This window comes from Podarcis melisellensis (assembly GCF_964234715.1).
Source record: "Podarcis melisellensis genome assembly, chromosome: 1".
NCBI lineage: Eukaryota > Metazoa > Chordata > Lepidosauria > Squamata > Lacertidae > Podarcis > Podarcis melisellensis.
The window spans coordinates 132529078-132549154 of NC_138528.1; the positions used below are offsets into that span (position 1 = coordinate 132529078).

At 40.3% G+C, this 20077-nt stretch overlaps 1 protein-coding gene across 3 annotated transcripts in view; it reads right to left on the reverse strand.

Moving 5' to 3' along the window:
• The window catches only part of SPAG16 (sperm associated antigen 16), a 399910-nt gene that overhangs the window by 182690 nt on the left and 197143 nt on the right, over positions 1–20077 (reverse strand). For all 3 annotated transcript variants that reach the window (XM_081924719.1, XM_081924718.1, XM_081924720.1), the window contains one exon: positions 12730–12915. In XM_081924719.1, the coding sequence (XP_081780845.1) occupies positions 12730–12915 (186 nt within the window). The remainder of the gene's footprint in view (positions 1–12729; positions 12916–20077) is intronic.

Here is a 20077-nt window from a genome sequence, read left to right on the forward strand (position 1 = left end):
TACTATTTAGCAAATTTGTATACCACCCTTCCTCCAAAGATCCCATATTCACAATAGAAAAATACAAAATGAGAATACAAAATTCATAATAAAATAAAAACAAACCAATAACCCCCCTCCCACAAAAACATTTAAAAAGGCATTTAATGTTAATCAGCCGAACACCCGAATGAAGGCAACTCAATTTTATCAATCCATTTTTAATAGATGATGTGACTGTCAGTCACCACTTCTTAAATACAGTATCATGGTGGTTGTCACCATATAAATAACATATTATTTATTGCCCCACCTCACTGAACCTTCCATGCAAGACAATTTAAAAAGCCACACACAATGTAAAGGACTCCTATCTTAAAATACTTATTTGCTTTACAAAACGTTCTTACTATCTCTTTCCCACCACTCAAAATAATATTCCCCTGACTATGAGTGAGTGGTCTGCTTCCATTAAAAACCATTTCAGAGTTATTTCTATACAGTTATCTTTAATTGCTTCCTTACTATCTCCACAGAGTTTAACCCCATGCTTCATGTATGTACAGTAATTCCTCTTAAGACCCCTTCTAGTTCTTGTAAAAATGACAGAAATTTGGTTTGAAAGCTCTGGAATTTGCTCGTTTCTACTGTCCTATCCCTGGCATAATGATTTTATTTATGAATAATTATACATAAGGTTCCATTTCCGTAATCCAGCTGAATAAAGGTCTAAAGTTTTGTACAAAACACCACCCCTGACCTATGTTTGGGATTTAGACAGTGCTTTTTTCTGGGGGCACGCATACCCCTAAACATTTTTTTAAAAAGAAAAAAGCACTGGATTTAGTTAACTGAATTCATGTAGCACTCAAGGCCAGAATGTGATGTCAAGACAAATCAACACATTTTCTCATAGGGTAGTATGCAGTACATATAAATCAGCATTTCATTAAATAGTCTGGCTTTGATTTTTATATATGAATTTCTGTGGAAAATTCTTGCTAAGGAAAAATTTATACAGAAGTACTGTGAATAGGAATCACGCCAGCCAGGCTACAAAAGCATAGGAATGTGGTTGCTTGTTCACTTCAAAATGCAGGGCAGTGGTGGCTTGAGAGAGTGCGGAGCAGTTTGAATGGAAATTGTATGCATGAGGCTAGAATATATTCTTATACAAAATGATTCTTATCACATTGTCAGGAAGTGTAAAAATCAATATATTATCTCCTAACTTTGCAACCTCTTGGAAGAACTTTTTTGTCTTAATAGTAAACTGTCTGAGGGCAGCTGTGGGACTCTTGCTCATATTTCACCTAATCAAATATTAACATGGGATGCTTTTGTAGGGCACATAAGAAGTAGGAAAGACAAGACTTTCAGCTATTCTGGAGAAAAACATCTGACAGCATACAATTTTATGCAAAGTTTCTCCTTTCTGAATTCTCAGCAGGGAGAAAAAAGACCAATCTTTGAGGAGCGCCTGGGGCTAAAAGAACTAGGATTGAAATAAGAAGAATTGATAAATAGAGAGGCATTCATTACAACCATCTTTCGATAGCAAATGACCAGCTCATCTAATTTCAAGCTGGAATACATTACGGTTTACAATGGTTTCAGGAGTCTGCTTGCTGCCACTAGCCATGTACAGCTTCTGAATCAGAAATGGGAGGCTTGTGTCATTCAGCTGCTGTAAACAGAGGAGCCATTTGAAATTATGTTTGATCCAACATTGTCTTCTTTTGAATGAAACAGTACCACTTGAAGACACAACAAAGGGTGTGTACGTAAAACGTGACTTGAGCGGTACTGACAAAGTATTGCTGCGATGATTGAAATACTTAATCTTAATGAACTGTTGTCTACACTGAATATATTACAACTCCTGGTGCTCTGCAAATCTCTCTCTCCGTGTGTCTCTGTCTCTCTCCACAACAATTTCAGTTTTGAATGCAGTGAACGACAAACGTTCTCTAAAAGAAAAGGAATGGGAAAGAAAATAAAGGGCTACAAAACTAGAAAGGATATAGCAAGAATCTGCTTTAAAAAACCTGAACCTAATTGGAAAGAGCATGCGAGCTATAATTATTTAGCTATTCATAGTTCAGTGGTTAAGCGTATATTATTCAAGGCTTTAAAAAAATCTGATAGTTAGATTTTTAAAAAAACAGAGCAGCAAAATATTTGCAATTATTTGCTTTTTTATTTATTAGGTAGATTTCTCCAGCTTTTTCCCTCCACAAAAGATTTGCACAAACTGGCTGGTGATAAAAAAAAACCCCTCATTAATACTGTATCTGCCCCATCTCCACTGTGGGGGGATTCTCCAAGCCTGGGTCACACAAGCTGTACCTTCAAACTTCCATTTAGATTGTCTGCAGGTAACTCAGAGGTATCTTAAGCAATTAAAAATATTAACCATGCTGGTGCCATGAGATTCTGTCCACCCGGCATCTGATGATTTAAACCTCAAAGGGACCTTTCCCTTTTGCTTTGCAGCCCTATCTGTAATTTAAGCCACGGCAGCAAAGTAGGTATCCTTACAGCCATTGCTTGAATTCATGCTGGGGTCACAAATATTCCTGCTGAAAGTGGAGCTTTTAGTTGGCATTGGATTCGTGCATGGAAGTAAGTCAGAAAGTGGCCCACTATATAGAGCAGAACTGCATGTTACAAGGGGAACTCTTGGGTTCCCCTTCTAATATGAATGCTTTGGCAGGGCCATAGGGGAAACTGACAGGACGGCTTCCCTTAACCTCTCCCCAGCCTCAGTTTTCATCATTTTCATGGCTGGACTGTAACACAAGAATTAAATTCAGCTAAAGGGAAATGTGGTTAAGCACACATAAATTCTCCCCTGCAAGGCTCCCTAGCCTTTCTTCCTTGTTCCTCTTCAAACCCCAATGCAACTTGCCTCCATTAGTCCTGTATATGCTTTGTTTCCTTGGTGCATAAAATTACCCTAATCTAGGTCTCTGCAACTTTCTTTTCTCAGCTGTACCAAGTACTGCTGCAGTCATCTGTGAATTGCAGCTTTAGAAGCTGACCCCATGCCAGGATATTTTTATTCAAAGGATCGTTTTTATTAGCTTAACCCTTGTTGATGCCCCTGATATCAACAAAGATAGGCTCAAATTGTTCCTAGTCCTTGTTGCTTGCAATGCAATCATCTGATACAGAGTTGGCAAAGACTATCTAAAAATGGTTCCAAATATGAAAGATTAGAGGAAACAAGCAGAGATATCAGAAGAGAGGAATGATACGATCAAAGCAGTAGGAAAGCTACATAATTTTAGCAATTGGATTTTGAACAAAAGGTGAAAAACTCTTAAGATAGACAAGAAAAATCAAGTACGGAATAAATTTCAGTAGTCAAAATGAGACAAAATAAAGTGCAAGAAATTCTAGAAGCAGGGAGTCCAAGCCAAAGTGGCCTGTTTGCGACATTACTGAACCTCACATGCGCTGACAGGCCCTGTGTTGTCCAGCAGAGCAGTGAAACAGTTCCAAACCTGACAAGGTACGGGATTCTATAAATTTGTAGGACAAAGTATGAGTAAAAAATGACTTTGCAAAAGAGAGAGAGAGAGATCTCTTAATGAAGGTTCTGGATGCACAGAGACCATAAGTAGGAACAGAAGACTGAAAACAAATATGATGATAATGAAAAAAGCTAAGAGGGAGCTCCCAGAGGTGCTCCTTTGCTATTTCTTTCCCCCATTTCAATGGAAGCTCACTGTGCTGAAGTGTTCAGATGTAGTCAAATTGAAGGAAATAAAATGTGCTTAACTGTCTACAGAGCCAGTGTGATGTAGTGGTTGAGAGTGGTAGACTCGTAATCTGGGGAACCAGGTTCGCGTCTCCGCTCCTCCACCTGCAGCTGCTGGGTGACCTTGGACCAGTCACGCTTCTCTGAAGTCTCTCAGCCCCACTCACCTCACAAAGTGTTTGTTGTGGGGGAGGAAGGGAAAGGAGATTGTTAGCTGCTTTGAGACTCCTGAAGGGGAGTGATAAAGCGGGATATCAAATCCAAACTCTTCTTCTGCTTCTGCTTCTGCTCTTCTTCACATCATAGCCATATCTGCATGTAAGGCTATATCCAGCCATGGCTTTATGTAAATGCATGGTTTTCTGGAGAAAACTACTCTACCCTGGTTCTTTCAACAAACACATGGCAGTTAAGCCAAGGTTTTGTTTAGTGGGTTATCCCAACCTGGGCTTGTGGTTAAGCTCTCTTCTCCTTAACAGGAGCTACAGATTGTGATTAAGGAGGAGAGAGCACAATCCTGGGTTTGGATGACACCCACTATGCTAAAGGGACCAGGAAGAAGCAAAGTGAGTGTGAGGACCAAGCCTGTTTGTGTGGTCTGGGGAAGGCACAGCTCCACTTACAGTGTCACACAAAACAGGTCCATTTCTGAGAGTAAAAAATGTCAATTTTAACACTTTGAACATGCTTCATAGGTTGCTTTTTGAATAAAGAAATGAGGCAAACCTTTTTTCCAACCTCCTAGTTTTGTCCACAGTTTGCTAAATCATATACCAAACTTTACTCAGACATTACACTAATTACCGGTAATATGAGGTCATTGTTATTGATTACATGCCCTCACAGCACTGACCTGGATCCAGCTACACTGCTTTTTAAAATGTAGATTTCATTATACAGGCAGGAGAGTAGCAGTAGAATTAAGATGGAGGTAATTTTCAACCTTATACAGCTTCATAGTCATTTTTAAATAAACAATTTCCATATAGGCAAAGGTGCTTCAATAATTCACAAAAAGTATTAACTCTAACACCATTCACAAGCCATGGTAGCAGAGGTCCAGTTTATTACATTCTTCATTGTGATAGAAACAAGGCATGGAGCTGGAGCTGGTTTAATTAATTATTTGGTTTAGAACTAGTAACTGTTTAAAGCTGATGGTTGCAAACTAAGACATGGTTTTATTATATTTAGCTGCATGGGTGAGGGGCCGAATGGCTATTGAGAGATAAACCAACAAAGATAATTAAAACAATATTTTTACTGCTCAATATGATCTGTTGAATTCCTAAACTCTAAATACTGTGATTTAGAGGCAAAACAACCTCAGATTGAACATTTTAAAATGTCACTTTGCTTTTTATTCAGTGTGTGCAGTATGTGCTACTGAACAAGATAACTGACGGTCTTTGTCAGGAGTAAGCTAAGATTGATTTGCATTTCTCAGATAAGTCCCTTCATCTCTGAAGAGATTTATAATTGCAATTAATCTTGCCATAATGACTATGACAGCCCTGGATTTATGGTCAGGCAACCCAATCCTCAAACTGTTTGCAGATCTATTAATATGCATAGCTGTATCTTTTCAATCTTTGTTACACTTATGAATAATAAAATGGTGATTACTGTTCCCACCCATCCTTTTCACAAAGCTTTTTTTCTGTGGTTATTCGTGAGAGATGTCCATTTCGCAGGGTTCTGGTTATTGCTGAATATGACATCACTGTCAATGTTAGAGGGTGAAATAAGGCGGATGTCTTCTCCTTTAGAGTGGGTATATGGCACGCTTCCCGGTCTGAGAGCCTGTATGCTCCAGTTGCTAGACTGAGAGCAACAGGTCTGTGAATAACCATGGAAAAATCAGTCTAGTTTCCCCATTCATTCAGTGGGCAGCTATGCACAAATTGCTCCCCCTATATTCTTTCTATGATGGGAACACTACACAATACATATGAAATAGATGGTTGCAGTCTAAGCCTAGGGGTAGAAGAAATTCATACATCTAAATTACTTATTCTAAACCTTCCATCCCATCTTTTTGCCAAATATGGGCCTCTGTTAAAAACAATTCAAACAACAACAACAAATAAAACAGGCAAATCCACCAGTGAATGATAACAACCAGACAAAGAAAACCAAGTTCAGTCAAATCATTGGATAGCCAATATACCCAACAACATTGTTGAAGTACAGCTCCCATCATAGCCATGCTGGTTGAGGCTGATGAGAGTTGTAATTCAACAAAATCTGTAGCACCTTGTGGGTGCCTCTGGCTACCTCTGTCTCAGCCAAATAAAATGTGCTTAAAAAACAACCCAAAAGCACTCAAAAGCTAACAAGGACAATGCCTGGTTATTAGTGCAGAGAAAAGTGTTCCAAAGTCTGGGTGCTAACAGAAAGGCTGGACTAGATGACCCTCGAGACACCTTCCAACCAACAATTCTATGATTCTGTAGTCTTAAGCTTCTCCTTCCCTGTCACTGTAATTGAACTATTATTATTATTATTAATGCAATAGAAGCAGGAAAGGGAGGCTTCTGGACTTTTGGACAAGGGAATCAAATTTTTGCTAATGGAGGATACTGCAGCAAAGATGAATGATTTATTCATATTTATCTTCACTGTGGAAGATGTAGGGCAGACTGCAGTGCCTGAACTAACTTTCTCAAAAAGGGAGTCTGATCAATTGAGGCAAACAGTGCTGACAAGAGACAAATTTCTAGGCCTTATTGACAGTTTTAAAAAAGCAAGTAACCAAGTAACCAGGTCTGAGTGGCATTCACCAGAGAGTTCTTACAGAACTGAAATGTGAAATACGGATCTTCTAATAAACATATGCAACTTGTCTCTAAGACTGGCCACCATGCCTGAGAATTGGAAAGTGATAAATGCAACACTGCTTTTTAAAGAGGGATTCAGGAGAGGTCTGGGAAATGACAAGTTAGCTAGCCTAATGTATGTTCTATGAAAAGTGGTGGAAAGCATTATTAAGGATACAATTACCAAGCACAAGTCTTGCTGAAGATGTACTGGCATGGCTTCCACGAGTGTAAGTCCTGGCTCAATAACATCTTATAGTCCTTTGAAAGTGTTAATAGGTGTACAAGTCCAATAGTCACTCTGAATTTAGACTTTCAAAAAATGGTTTCTATACTAAGTCCTTCACCAAAGTCTCCTGCGTAAGGTTTGCAGTCATGGGATGAGAGGATAGATCCTCTTATAGATCAGCAACTGATTAAAGAACAGGATGAAGAAAGTACAAATAAATGGACAGGGTTGGTTTTTTGGGGGAACCTGTCCTTTTTAAAGTGTTAAAGGGTGAGCAGCACAGTGGCCAAGTTGTTGAAGGTGACAAGAACCAAAAAGCCATTGCAAGAAGCTCTAAAAGGATCTCTCAAAACCGAGTGAACGGGCAATAAAATGGCAGGTGCCGTTCGATGTAAGCAAATGTAATGTGATCCACATTATGGATGAGAGGAGCCTAACTTCATATATATGGGACCCAAACTCACAGTGCCCGTTCAGGGAAGAGACATTGGAGATATGATGGGCAGCTCAATGAAAATGACCCAGTGTGCAAGAGCTCAAAAGAGGGCAATTTATTTAATTATATAAATGAGCAAATAAATGAATAGTCTCAGACTACTTACAAATATTAAAAATCCAATATATAATTCAGCTGTTAAAACCAATGCAACAGAAACAACTAGGTGATGAAAATAAATTCCTGCATTGCACAACACAGCCTTGGCCACCACACAAATAAATACTCACAATCTCTAAATGCAGCTGTAGAAATAAAATAAAATAGAAATACAACAGTAACATGCCTTAGAGAAGAGAAAGTCCATGAGGAAAGGAACTGAAGTAAAACTGTCAACTTCATAAAATCATTATACAACTCTAAGATGCAAATTAGGAGAGTGGGCTTGCTTCATCACTGTTGTTTAGGCACCTGTGCAACAGTGCTAGCAACTATTTTCCACCCATTCACAGTTCTTCAGATACATCCCAAGGAGTAATATCTCATTCCTAGTATATGTTGTGTATGCTCAAATATTTTCAAAGTAGACTGATTTGAATTAGGGACTGTTTTTCCCTAATTGAAAATTGTATAATTAATATGGAAGCCATATGTAGGTTTGTTAGCCTACTTTCTCTGTGCTACCTTTGGAAGGTTGCCTGATAGTAATCTGACAAACTTTTGCTTTTCTAGAGCATTCATTTCATCACAAGAAAAAGTTTTATACTGTACTGAGTTACTTTATAAATCCATTCAACAGAAATCACATTGTTTCACTAGAGCCTCCTGCCTTTCCTTTGTATATATTGCTTTCTCTTTCAATATCTGAAATGACATCACATGTGAGTGCAATTAGCTTTAAACCTGGTTGGAATTTATTGGCAATGTTGCAATTTTATCTCTCCTGAGTCTGTATCATGCAACTCAATTCTGTCTGGGATCCCTGCTAATGCCATTACGGTTAAGCATAATGGTCAAGTCCATCTGATTGCATTGCTTTTGTCTGAAATCTCAGAGTACGTCCTACATTGCCGCAGTCCTTCTTCAGCATCCACTCATGTTCTCTATAAGGTTGCATTTGGAGCTTTCTGATAATCAGATCCAGCCCTTTCAAAAGTAAAACATATCTTTAAATCAACCATCTGCTGATGAGCTACTAAAGAAATGATGGCTTGGCAGCTCAGACTGAATGGAAAAGCAGCTCCTTCCCTAGTGAAATTTAATGTGCTTTCTTCCTGAAAGAAAGTTGAACTGGAACCCTGAGTACCATGTGACATGAAGTAACAAAAACAAGAAAGTGAAAATTGAAAGTGCCAACACTGTCAGATTGGGACTGTCAAGAGCGATGGTGAAGATAATGCAGAAACCAGAAAGCACATTCCCTGTCGAGTTCTGCTCAACTCAGCAACACTTGGTTCAATACCTAGGACACTTTCCCCAATGAATTTATGTCAGAAAAAGTTATATTCTCCACCATCTGGGCTTCTGATTGCATTTGCAAACTAATTTTATTGCCCGTACTGCAGTAGCAAGCTATTGTACAAACAAACATAAGGAAACATGTCCCCACAGTGAAGAAATACCATTATAAGCATTACTTACGGTATTTAGTTTAAAATCTAACTTAAACCACTGATAGAATTCCATTTCATAGATTGCAGAGAACCCATTCAAGTCCAACCCCTTTGGAACAATGCCACATAAATGATGATTTTGTGTGAAACCTCTGAAAGCTGGATCCAGGCAAAGTTAATGTAAGGTTTAACTACCACTGAAATCAACAGCGCCGTCAAGTGCTTACCGTGGATGGACTATGCCATATGTCTTTGGGTCGTTCTCACACCGGGAAACAGGCTGAACCACTGAACCCTTAAACCAAGTATACATGAAAGAGGTCGTCTAGACATCTGGAATGAGATGCCATCAGGACACTGATGATACCCAGCTCTATTTCTCCTTTTCATGAGATTCAGGTGAGGTGGCAAAGCTACTGAATCAGTGTCTGGAAGCAGTAATAGATGGAAGGCCTATAAACTGAGGATAAACCCAGATAATATGGAGGTCCTGTGAAAGAATGCTTTCACTGATCAACAAGATGCTCAACCTTTTATGAATGGGGTTATGCTCACCCTAGTTCAGCTTCACAGCTCAAGGATACTACTAGACTGATCTAGCTGGAAGCCCAAGGAACATCCACAGCATACAATTATCTCAAGATCTGCCTGGGGCATCCACTGCAATCCCTCCTACAGTGATTCATGCCATGGACATCACCTGATTTGCCGAGTTCCATACAGATTCAGCAGGAACTTTTTATTTCAGCCTTTAAACAATTGCTGATCCCCCCCCCCCATTCTGCCAGGCATATGCAGGCAATTAAGAATACATCTGTCCACAATAGTTACCTGATTTGTGATATAGTTTCTATTGATAAAAAATATAAAAAGTGCCAACACCAGAAGGGGGAGGAGAGAAGACAGAGCAAGACAAAGGTACGTGGCTCTCGTGCTTTTAATGATAAACCATGATTTGACTTTACATCCAAATGCACTCTGTGTACAGATGGGTGTATTCAAAAATGCAACTAGCCTCACCTGCTGACTAAGGTGTACAAGTCCAGTAACAATTTTACAGCTGTTTCTATTAGCTGGAGCCTAATGCAAAGTAAACTTTGATAGTATTGGGTCGTCTCTAAGAAACTGTTTAGTTGATCAGCATTGCCCTGACAAGGCTAGGCCACAAAAATGCAGATCACGTATCACTGTCCAGATAACAATATAGAGTACAATCTGTACGGCACAATCCTGAACACATACCAAACCGAAACATTAAACAATCTTCTGAACTATGCCTATTTACGCATATACATGACTCTACAAATAAATGATAAATGATTGCTTGATCATATTCCAATTCCATAATCAAATTTATGTTGTGAAGAATTGTGGGGATGATTACATGCATCAGAAGGAATATGAGCTAGGAAATTCTTTGTAAATACGAAGAGCATATGCAATACAGCAAACAGCTCAAAATTTATTTTAATGATAAAATGCAAGTTTATTACTAGAAAAGGAATGAAATACTTTTATTATTCAGTCACTCTGAATTTCCATTGAAGACTCTTTGACCCTGAGGGCTCTTTCAAGAAAGAACAAGTAGATATAAAACCAAAGCATTTATAAATCCTGAGGTTGTTGAGGCTTTTTTAGGATTTTACCCCAGGAAATAAATTGCCACAGGGGCCAGATTAAACCAACCAGTAGTGGGATTAGACCCCCAAAATGGACTTTGGACATGCCTGCTCTAGGTCAAGATAATGGCTTAATTCTCTTTGTCAAGTATCCATTAGAAGTAGGATTTGGGGAAAATGAAGATGCTTTCTTCCTGGCCGTAAGAACACACATGGTGTCTTGTGCCAGTCATTTCCATAACAATCACCAAGAAACAAAAGAGTACTTTTAAGACCTAATCCCACTGCAGCAGCAAAGAATAAAGAAACCCAGAATATTGTGTTGGTACAATTACATGACTGGTCCTATTACGCTGTCATCGCCAGATGGTGCAAGTCATTACATAGCTCAGAAATGGACAAAAAAGAACTGGAAGTTGTAGAACCAGAGATGGGGAACCTGTGGAACTCATGATATTATCACAGAATTGACGAGATGGAAGTGACCCAGAGGGGCATTTAGTCCAACCCCCTGCAGTGCAGGGATCTCAACTAAAGCATCCATGACAGATGGCCTCCAACCTCGCAAGGGAGTCCATTCCACTGTCCAACAGCTTTTATTGTTCGACTACAACTTTCATCAGTCCCAGCCATTATGGTCAATAGTCGGGGATGATGAGAAATTTAGACTCAGCAACACCAATAGAGGCATAGGTTTCCTGCCACTTGCTATAAATCACCTATTCCATATTCTACCACAGAGCTTTCCAAACTTTTCATATTGGTGACACACGTTTTAGACATGCATCATTTCGCAACAGAGTAATTCAGTTCTACTAGCAAATTGGAGGTTAAACTAACCCCTTTCCAGCCCCAGGAGGATCACAGGGAGTGTACACGAGACATACCTACACACTGCTGCAGACACACTAACGTGTTGCGACACACAGTTTGGAAAGCTCCGCTCTACCAGAACTGATATATATATATATTTTTTTAAAAAAAATATTTATTGGGGTTTTTAATATAAGAAATACAAAAATGATAAACAGCATTGCTTTGTTTTAACAAAATTTCATAACTTCTTTAGACTTCCTCACGTCTCCCGCTCCCACTTACATCGTTAATAAATTTTTTCAAGCAAATTATCATCTTATTTGCAATTTTGTAACCACTCATTTAAATATAATATAACAGTTCTCCAACAAATTTTGTTTCTCTTAATCTCACATATCATCAAATTCCGATCCAGTTTAGTGATGGCCAATTATTTGTAACCAAGCATCCTTTTTAACATTCCACTAAATCACAATGTTTCTGTAGATAAATCTTAAATTTCTTCCAATCTTCTTCGATCCTTTCTTCTCCCAGGTCTCGAATTCTGCCAGTCATCTCCGCCAGTTGCATATAGTCCATCAGTTGCATCTGCCATTCTTCCAGTGTGGGTAGATCTTGAGTTTTCCAGTTCTTAGCGACAAGTATCCTTGCTGCTGTTGTTGCATACATAAAGAATGTTCTGTCCTTCTTTAACACCTTCTGGCCGACAATACCCAGAAGGAAGGCCTCTGGTTTCTTAGTGAAGGTATACTTAAATACCTTTTTCAACTCATTATATATCATTTCCCAGAAGGCCTTCACTTTAGGGCAGGTCCACCAGAGGTGAAAGAATGTTCCTTCATTTTCTTTACATTTCCAGCATTTATTATCAGACAAATGGTATATTTTGGCAAGTTTAACTGGGGTCATGTACCATCTGTATATCATTTTCATTACATTTTCCTTCAAAGCATTACATGCAGTAAAGTTCAGCCCAGTGGTCCACAACCTTTCCCAGTCTTCCAACATAATGTTATGCCCAATATCCTGTGCCCATTTTATCATAGCCGATTTAACCATTTCGTCTTGTGTATACCAGAACTGATATAAAGGGAAATCCTAAAAACCCCGTGGATGTAAAAATAACTTACAACCAGAAAAATCGGGTGTAATCATGACACAAATCTCTGATCTGCAACAATTGTGAAACTGAATCCAATAGGCCCTTCATACCAAATAAAATAGGTATGCACACACACACACACTTCATAGAATGTGACATAATTTTTTATGATTTTTCATTTTATTTATATTGAGCAGATTATGTTTAATATGGTGCAATATTATTTTGGTGTTTTTGAAAACATCTGAAAATTTTAAAAGATCATTTGTCATTTTCCTGAGCCAACCTCCCCCCCCCCCCAACATCTAGAATCTGTTTCAACATATAAATGATTATAAATGATCACATACCTGTTCAGGTCCCATATTTTGCTAGTTTTATCCATAGAGGCAGAAGCCACAAAATCTCCACATGAATGCCAGGAGCAGTCCCAGGCCGCGTAGCTGTGACCTTCCAAGGTCAAAATGCAGCCGCCCTTTGCAAAGTCCCATATCCGAACAGTTGCATCTCCGCTGGAAGTGACCAGTTTTGTTCCACTGTTGAAAATAAGAGATCTGGATCACACACGGGCAACATTTCAGGTAACACTCTCAGGTCAATATGATGAAGTCCATGGGTGGTATTCTACAAAGCTTTACTCAAAGATGACCCAGTGAAATTAATGGACCTAACTAAGTGATGTTCATTAATTTCACTGAGTGGAATTCACCCAAGTTTTTGCATGTTCAAACTGAGATATGCTCATGCAATGGGACTTTCCATGTCCCTGGGCCCCCTAAATCTGCTCTGGAAGGCTGGGAGATCCTTTAGCATTGGTTTGGAGCACATGAAGGAGCACAGGAGTGAGCGGGGGCTGGGGGGTGGAATACAGTAGCATTTTGTGGAATTATAAAACTTTGTTCACTTGCCTTCAAATCTCCAATAGGACTGACAAGGTAAGCAATGTTTCTTGACTAAAGTTTATGTCAAAGTGTGAAAATAATAGTGCTTTATGGTATTCAAAGCAACCAGATACATTTGTTTTTGTCATCCATCTGTCTTGAGAGATAATGAAGTGTGCCCCCAGGAGTGCAGTCAAATTGCAGCCCCTAAGTGACCTCCCTGGGGCACAAGCCTGGGCAGTGTATATGAAGATCCTGGGCTGCCCAGACGAGGAGACCTCCCTCTCAGCCTTGCTGATGTGGTCCGAAGGAAAGCAGAGCAATATGTGTGGCACCAGCTTGGCTGTAGGAGTTGCTGGAAGAAGGTGTGCAAGGTGCTATTCAACCATCTTAGGGACTCCGGATTTGTGTAGGTTTTACTTCTTAGCCTTTTCTCCTTGTGAAGATATTGCACAAGGCACAGAGTTTTCCTTCTTCCCAGGTTGACAAGCTCTATCTGCCATTCAGTTTCCTCTACGGAGCATGAAAAAAACCACCTTCTTGACTGTTGGACACATTACAAGTCTGGTCCACTCAATCCACCAGAGTCTGTCTTCTCATGCAAGGGAAGTTCCTAAATCATCGAGGGCTTAAGACCCATTGGCTAGCCAGTCAGTCAAAGGGTGTAGCCACTGTTGCATGCTGACAGCTTCTAGAAGCCACAAGTGAGAGCTAAGAGCAGGATGGGTCCAAAGGTGGACAAACTACATGAGAAGGAGCACAAGATGTCACCCACCAGAGGCACTGCCCCTCCCCTAACACACACCAACAAGATATATTATGCTGCTATAAGTCTTAAAACAATTCTGGAAGAGGTCACAAACATTATCTCCATACTGTAGATAAGGAGCTTGGGAGGGACTCCCCATTTGCGGGCATAAACAGACTTCAAAGGAGTTCCCTCTCAGAACTCATAAACTGATCAGTGTTGAAAGCCAGCTTCTTCAAAGGCTCTCCTCTTTGCCCATCAGCTGATGGACACTAAGAGAGAGCTCCTTTGAAATTTGTTTTTCAGGCACAAATGGACTTCAGAAGGGACTCCTGCACAGTACCCAGCACCCAGAGGTGGGGTAGTACCAAGTGGTCATCCCCTTCCCCAGCCACACAGGAAGATGGTGGCCTCACAGGACCAGCCACGGCTGCACCATGAAGCAAATGCTGCTCCTCCAGAGCCCCAGGTGAGTGGAGATTCCTCACTGCTAAAGCATGACAGGGTCCAAATTTTGGAATTGGGTTGGGGAGGCTGTGGTGGCAGAAGTTACATTCCTCTGTTGTTGTGTTTAATTGTTGGTGTCAGCCACATATTCAAATTTGTACAAATTAAATGTGAGCAATATTTTAAAGGAATTTCCATTACAATATTTAAAAGTTGGACACAATATAATGTTGGAGGATTGGGAAAGGTTGTGGAAGAAAGGGGTTAAATTTACTGCAAGTACCGTATTAAAAGAAAACATCATGAAAATGATGTATAGATGGTATTTAACCCCAGTAAAATTAGCAAAGATATACCATATGAATGATAATTTATGTTGGAAGTGTAAAGAAAAAGAAGGCACCTTATATCATGTGTAGTGGACATGTCCCAAGGTGAAAGATTTCTGGGAACAGATTTATAATGAGTTGAAAAAAATGTTGAAAAATACATTTATTAAGAAACCAGAAGCCTTTCTGCTTGGAATAATAGGTTTGGAATTGCCCCCAAAAGATGTTACGATTGTTTTTGTACGCCACTACAGCGGCAAGACTTTCATTGGCCAAAAATTGGCAATCACAAAAATACCAACAGTAGAAGAATGTTAGACTTTTTGGAGCTGGCCGACCTGACTGGAAGAATCCATGATCAGAAAGAAGAGGAATACCAAGAAGAGTTTAAGAAATTTAAAGACTATTTAGCTAAATATTGTAAAATACGATAAGTAGAAATTATTTGAAAGTACCAAATGGGCCTAGGACTAGATTAAGAATTAATTGTAAAATACTATGGATTTGGATAATTTGAAAAGAGAAGAACATTGTAAACTAAAGGTGTTAATTTGATTAGAAAGAGGATATTGGAAAGCTGTTAAAAAGTGTTTCAATGAAATTCAGTAAGGAGGGATTCGAGGAAGTCAGTTAACAAAGAAATATAAATTAGGCTTTAAAGTATTAGGTATATATATGTATGTTTTTGTTGCTTTCTGTTTTAGTATTGTAATGTTGTTCTCTTTTTTTCTTTATTTGGGTGTCTTATTTGTTATAAATTTGGAAAGTTAATAAAAAAATATATGAAAAAATACAATATTAAAAAGTCTGCCAAGGCACAGTCAAAATAATAATTCCTTATAAAAGAAAGAAAGAAAGAAAGAAAGAAAGAAAGAAAGAAAGAAAGAAAGAAAGAAAGAAAGAAAGTCCCATCTCTAGTTAGATATTCTCCATGTAATACATCTTCATGTATTAGTATATTGTGTGTTTAATAGAAGTCTTTATGTACAGTATTTGATAAAAGTATTATTTATTTAACAAAAGTTGATAAATTAATTAGAAGTGCCCCCCATTCCTTCTGCGAGTCTCATCCAGTCTCATATGATGGCTGACCATGCTTACATTTTAGAAAAGGTGAAGGGAAGATTAATTTAAACTTAAATAATAATTGTATTTATTTTTATTTATTAAATATGTATGCCGTCCTTCATCCAAAGATCACAGTGTGGTTCACAACATAAAGGTGCCTTTTGATCCATCATAAATGACAACAATGTTTCAGTGTATTATTAATCAAGCCATAGACAAAGACCGGTTAAAACAGACTTTGAAATACCTTCATTTATTTTCAATGCACTGAAAAACTTGGATATATAAAGTAGGGTTGCCGTTATAAGACATGAAACATTATCCAAAGTAACTTAATGTTATTTTTAAAAAATTACAACTTTGCAGACAGTTCTCTGTTCCTCTGACAGGGAGGTTTTATTAGGATTATGTAATAAATTACATCAATTAATTATATAACTGTCTGGAGAGAAAATGTCATTCATAGAGTGCAGTGTTGCAAGGCCACACATGCAGTGCAATGCAGTCTTAGGCATATATATTTGGAATGAAGTCCCAGTGTTCAATATATTTTTCCCAGATAAATGGGCAGTGGACTTCTCATTAACAGCACAGTCCTAACCATGGACTCCTGAAATTGACTGTGATCAATTAATTACAATCCTAACCAACTACAATTTTACTCAGAATATACTTATTGAACTTAAGTATCCTAACTTAGTCAATCAACATGTCGAAATACCGCCCCAAGTCTACTGACAAGTAAGTCCTATTGAATTCCCAGGTACGGTAAATGGAGCTAGGATTGCAATCTTTTGTTGATCGGCCTCCAACTGAAGCAGAGAGAGAGAAACAGGGCTGTTACTCCCCAAAAGTGTGGGGGAAACGTGAAAGGACCTCAGTTATTTATGGCAATCATATCATAGCACTGCTGCTTTCTAAAATGACAAATTATTTAGGGGACAACAGTTACTAGCTCATTGCCAGAGAATGCTAACCTCTCCCCACACTATCACAGCACTGGCACAGTGTCAGCACTCCATGTTCTCCCTGCAAGCTACTTGCATAAGAGACTGAGGCGTAAGAAGCCCCATGAGAGAAAAGGCCATACCAGTCAAAGAATACTTCAGTCTGACTGGGTTTATTCACTTATATTTAAAATGCAGGAGGTAACAAGAAGGTGTTTGGATAAATGCACAAAATGCAAAACATGTCAAATTACTTTTTCAAATATTGACAAGTGCCTGAAATATTCCTTCTGATATTTTCCTAAATCAAACATACCTGAGGGGAGCAAAGAGCTCTGCATTAAAGGTTGATAATCTCTGGCTCTGAAGGTGGAGGGAGTTTTTCCCAGAGATTAGAACTTCTGAACCACTTTACAAGGGTTAGCATTAAAAGTCTATGAAGTGAGAGTAGAAGTGCTGACCTCAGCTGCCACAGCAAGACATTGCTAGGAGGGAAGAAATGTCTGCAGGTTGATGCCAAAGTAAGGAAGTAAGGTCTCTGCTGTTTTGTAAAGATGTGTTCCTTAAAGAAATCTAGCTTCCTCCTCCCTCTCCTGAGAAACTGACTGAAACAGCTTTTATCTGCTGAAGTTCAAGTTTCCAGAAGCAGAGAGACTTCTTCAGCTGCCTCCAGACCTTTCACTACCCAAACTCATCCCATATGGTCATCCCATTGCTCCATCTGATGCCCACGCACCTCCTGCCTGCCCTCTGCCACTGCGCCCTTGAGCTGCGCACTGCGGCAGGGGAACCTAATATGCATGAGACACAAACACTGACTGCTTGCAAAGCTTTCATCGCAGTTTGGTATCTGATTTCAGTCCAAAGAATCACATGTCACTGGCATTTTCAGAGGTGTGCCTGTGTGTGTTCTTTTATACACTTATATGTATATATTTGTGTGAGTGAGATTAGAGCACACGGACCACAAAGAAGATTCTTATGATATACTACTACCATAGGAATTATTTCATGTAGCAAATGAACAAAAAATGATCACAGAATGACCGCTCCCCACATTAACTGGGGGGCGGCTTTTGCGTGGTCGTGCGCAGCCCCCCTGGGGACTACTAGACCCCCAGCAAGGAAGCTGGCTTTGCCGCCCCCCCCCACCCCCTCTAGCTGGATACCTGGAGGCTCCTGCCTAGCCTTGTCAATCAGCCAATCCTGGCTGGGGGGGGGGCATTGCCAGGGCAGTTGGCCAGGTAGAGTTAGGACTGCCCACACTCACAATAGAGGGTGTAACTTACCTGTTTGTCCTCAGTTGGCTCCTGAACTCCACCCCCCCCGCCCTCCCTCAGTTTATGCCTTCTTCTGCAGTTTAAACTTCTTCTTTACAGCTATGCAGGCGCTGCTGCGGTCTTTGATGGTCACCGTTGAGGGACCGGGAAGGAATTTCCCTGCATTGGCAGGTTTCGCCTTCCCCATAGCAAAACGTCACAACTTTGGCGGTTTGTAGGCCTTGGGCAGAATCCATTAGTCTATCTTCCCTCAATGGGGGGGGGGGCGTGAAGCGGTGACCCACGCCCCCTCCCCGAGGCGGCGATCCCAGGGTTCCCCATTAAAGGGGTTATTTTGAGGGGAGGCACTGGCCATACGCCAATGGGTTGTCAGTGCTCTCCCCTTCAATGCGGAGAAATTGGGGGTGGGCTCTCTGTTTGAAGAGACATTCTCCAGAGTCAGCCCAGTCCTCACACACTTTGGATAACCCTGATGTTCCCCAGATCCCCAGCTGGGGACTGGGAGGGATAAATGCCCAATAAAGTTGTGGTCAATTTTAATCCCATAACACATTGTCAAGCGTCATTATTCCTCCTGAGGGTGGCTTGGGGTTTGGGGGGTCTCGGCCTGTCTACACAATAGAATCCCTACTCCATAACAAACAAGAATAGAGCTGCTAAAGACTATCTCCGCAAATGATACATGAAGGGGGTTAAAAGGTGTCAATGAGTTCCAGTCTATGTTAAATCATCTCAAGTAGACACTTTCTGTATGTTCTTAAATCCAGGGCCAGCCCACCCATGAAGCAAAGTGAGGTGACTGCCTCAGGTGGCAGGACCCACCTGAGTCAGAAACGAGCCATTGCCCTCACCAATTCAGCACTCCCCCCCTAATTTTTAGTCCATGCTTTTCTTAATTAAGTCAGTAAAATTTTTTCCATAAACCAATTACTGTACCAGTAGCTTTACACCAAATAGAATAGAATTTCCAGATTCTGACTGAGATACTTTGTGTGCAAGAGATGCAAAGATTGCAGAATTGCAATCATGAAAAGAAGGCTAGTTGAACCAAGAGTATCCGTTTGAAAATATATTCATGCACCATGAATCGCCACCCCTGAGACACACACAAATACATTTTAGCGAATTATAGTGGGCATGTGAAAACTGCTATAAACAAAACAAATATATTTTCTGTTTACAAAATGCTCTTTGGAAAAGGTTTGCATTAGAGCTGGGATAGCTCAGTCGGCAGAGCATGACAATCTGAATCTCAGGTCTGTGGGTTTGAGCCCCACGTTGGGCAAAAGATTCCTGCATTGCAGGGGGTTGGACTAGATGACCCTCAGGGTCCCTTCCAACTCTACAATTCAATGCTTTTATGTTAAAGAATTGGGGGTTTGGGGGGGGGATTCTAACACCAAGACTGGTGATTCTGATACAAGGAAATAACCATGGCAGAACTGAAAAGCCCTTCCATTTGTTATTCTCCTTATCCCATCTGTAGCTAAAAATATACTCAACCACTGGTGCCATCTCCAGGGGGGCCCAGGAGCCCAGTCACCCACAAAAATTTTGCATCCGTCCCCCCCATGGCCTCAGTGCGCCCTGCGAGTGCTGCCCTGGTGCGCCACGGCTGCCGCTTCCATCCACCGCGGCCGAGCACCACCTTAACTTTGGTGCCACACCGACTGACTGGGGGCCTGCGCCTCTGCCATGGGGCCCCGCAGGAGAGGCACAGACCCCAGTCCTGTTGCCAGCGTGATGCCAGAGGAAGTGTGTTGCGCCATAATGATGGTGCACCATGACATGGTGATGTCACATCATGTCATGACATCATTATGGTGCGGCGTGTGCTGACACTGGGCACTCACAGTGTGGGGCCCAGGTCGGTGCCCCTGTACTCAACTTGGAAGTTTTATAGAATGCAGGACATCAACATGGCATCAAGCCCCATATAGGACTTGATCTGCTTCGTGTTTTGAAGACTCTAACTGAAAGGTTATGTCAGGAGTGTTC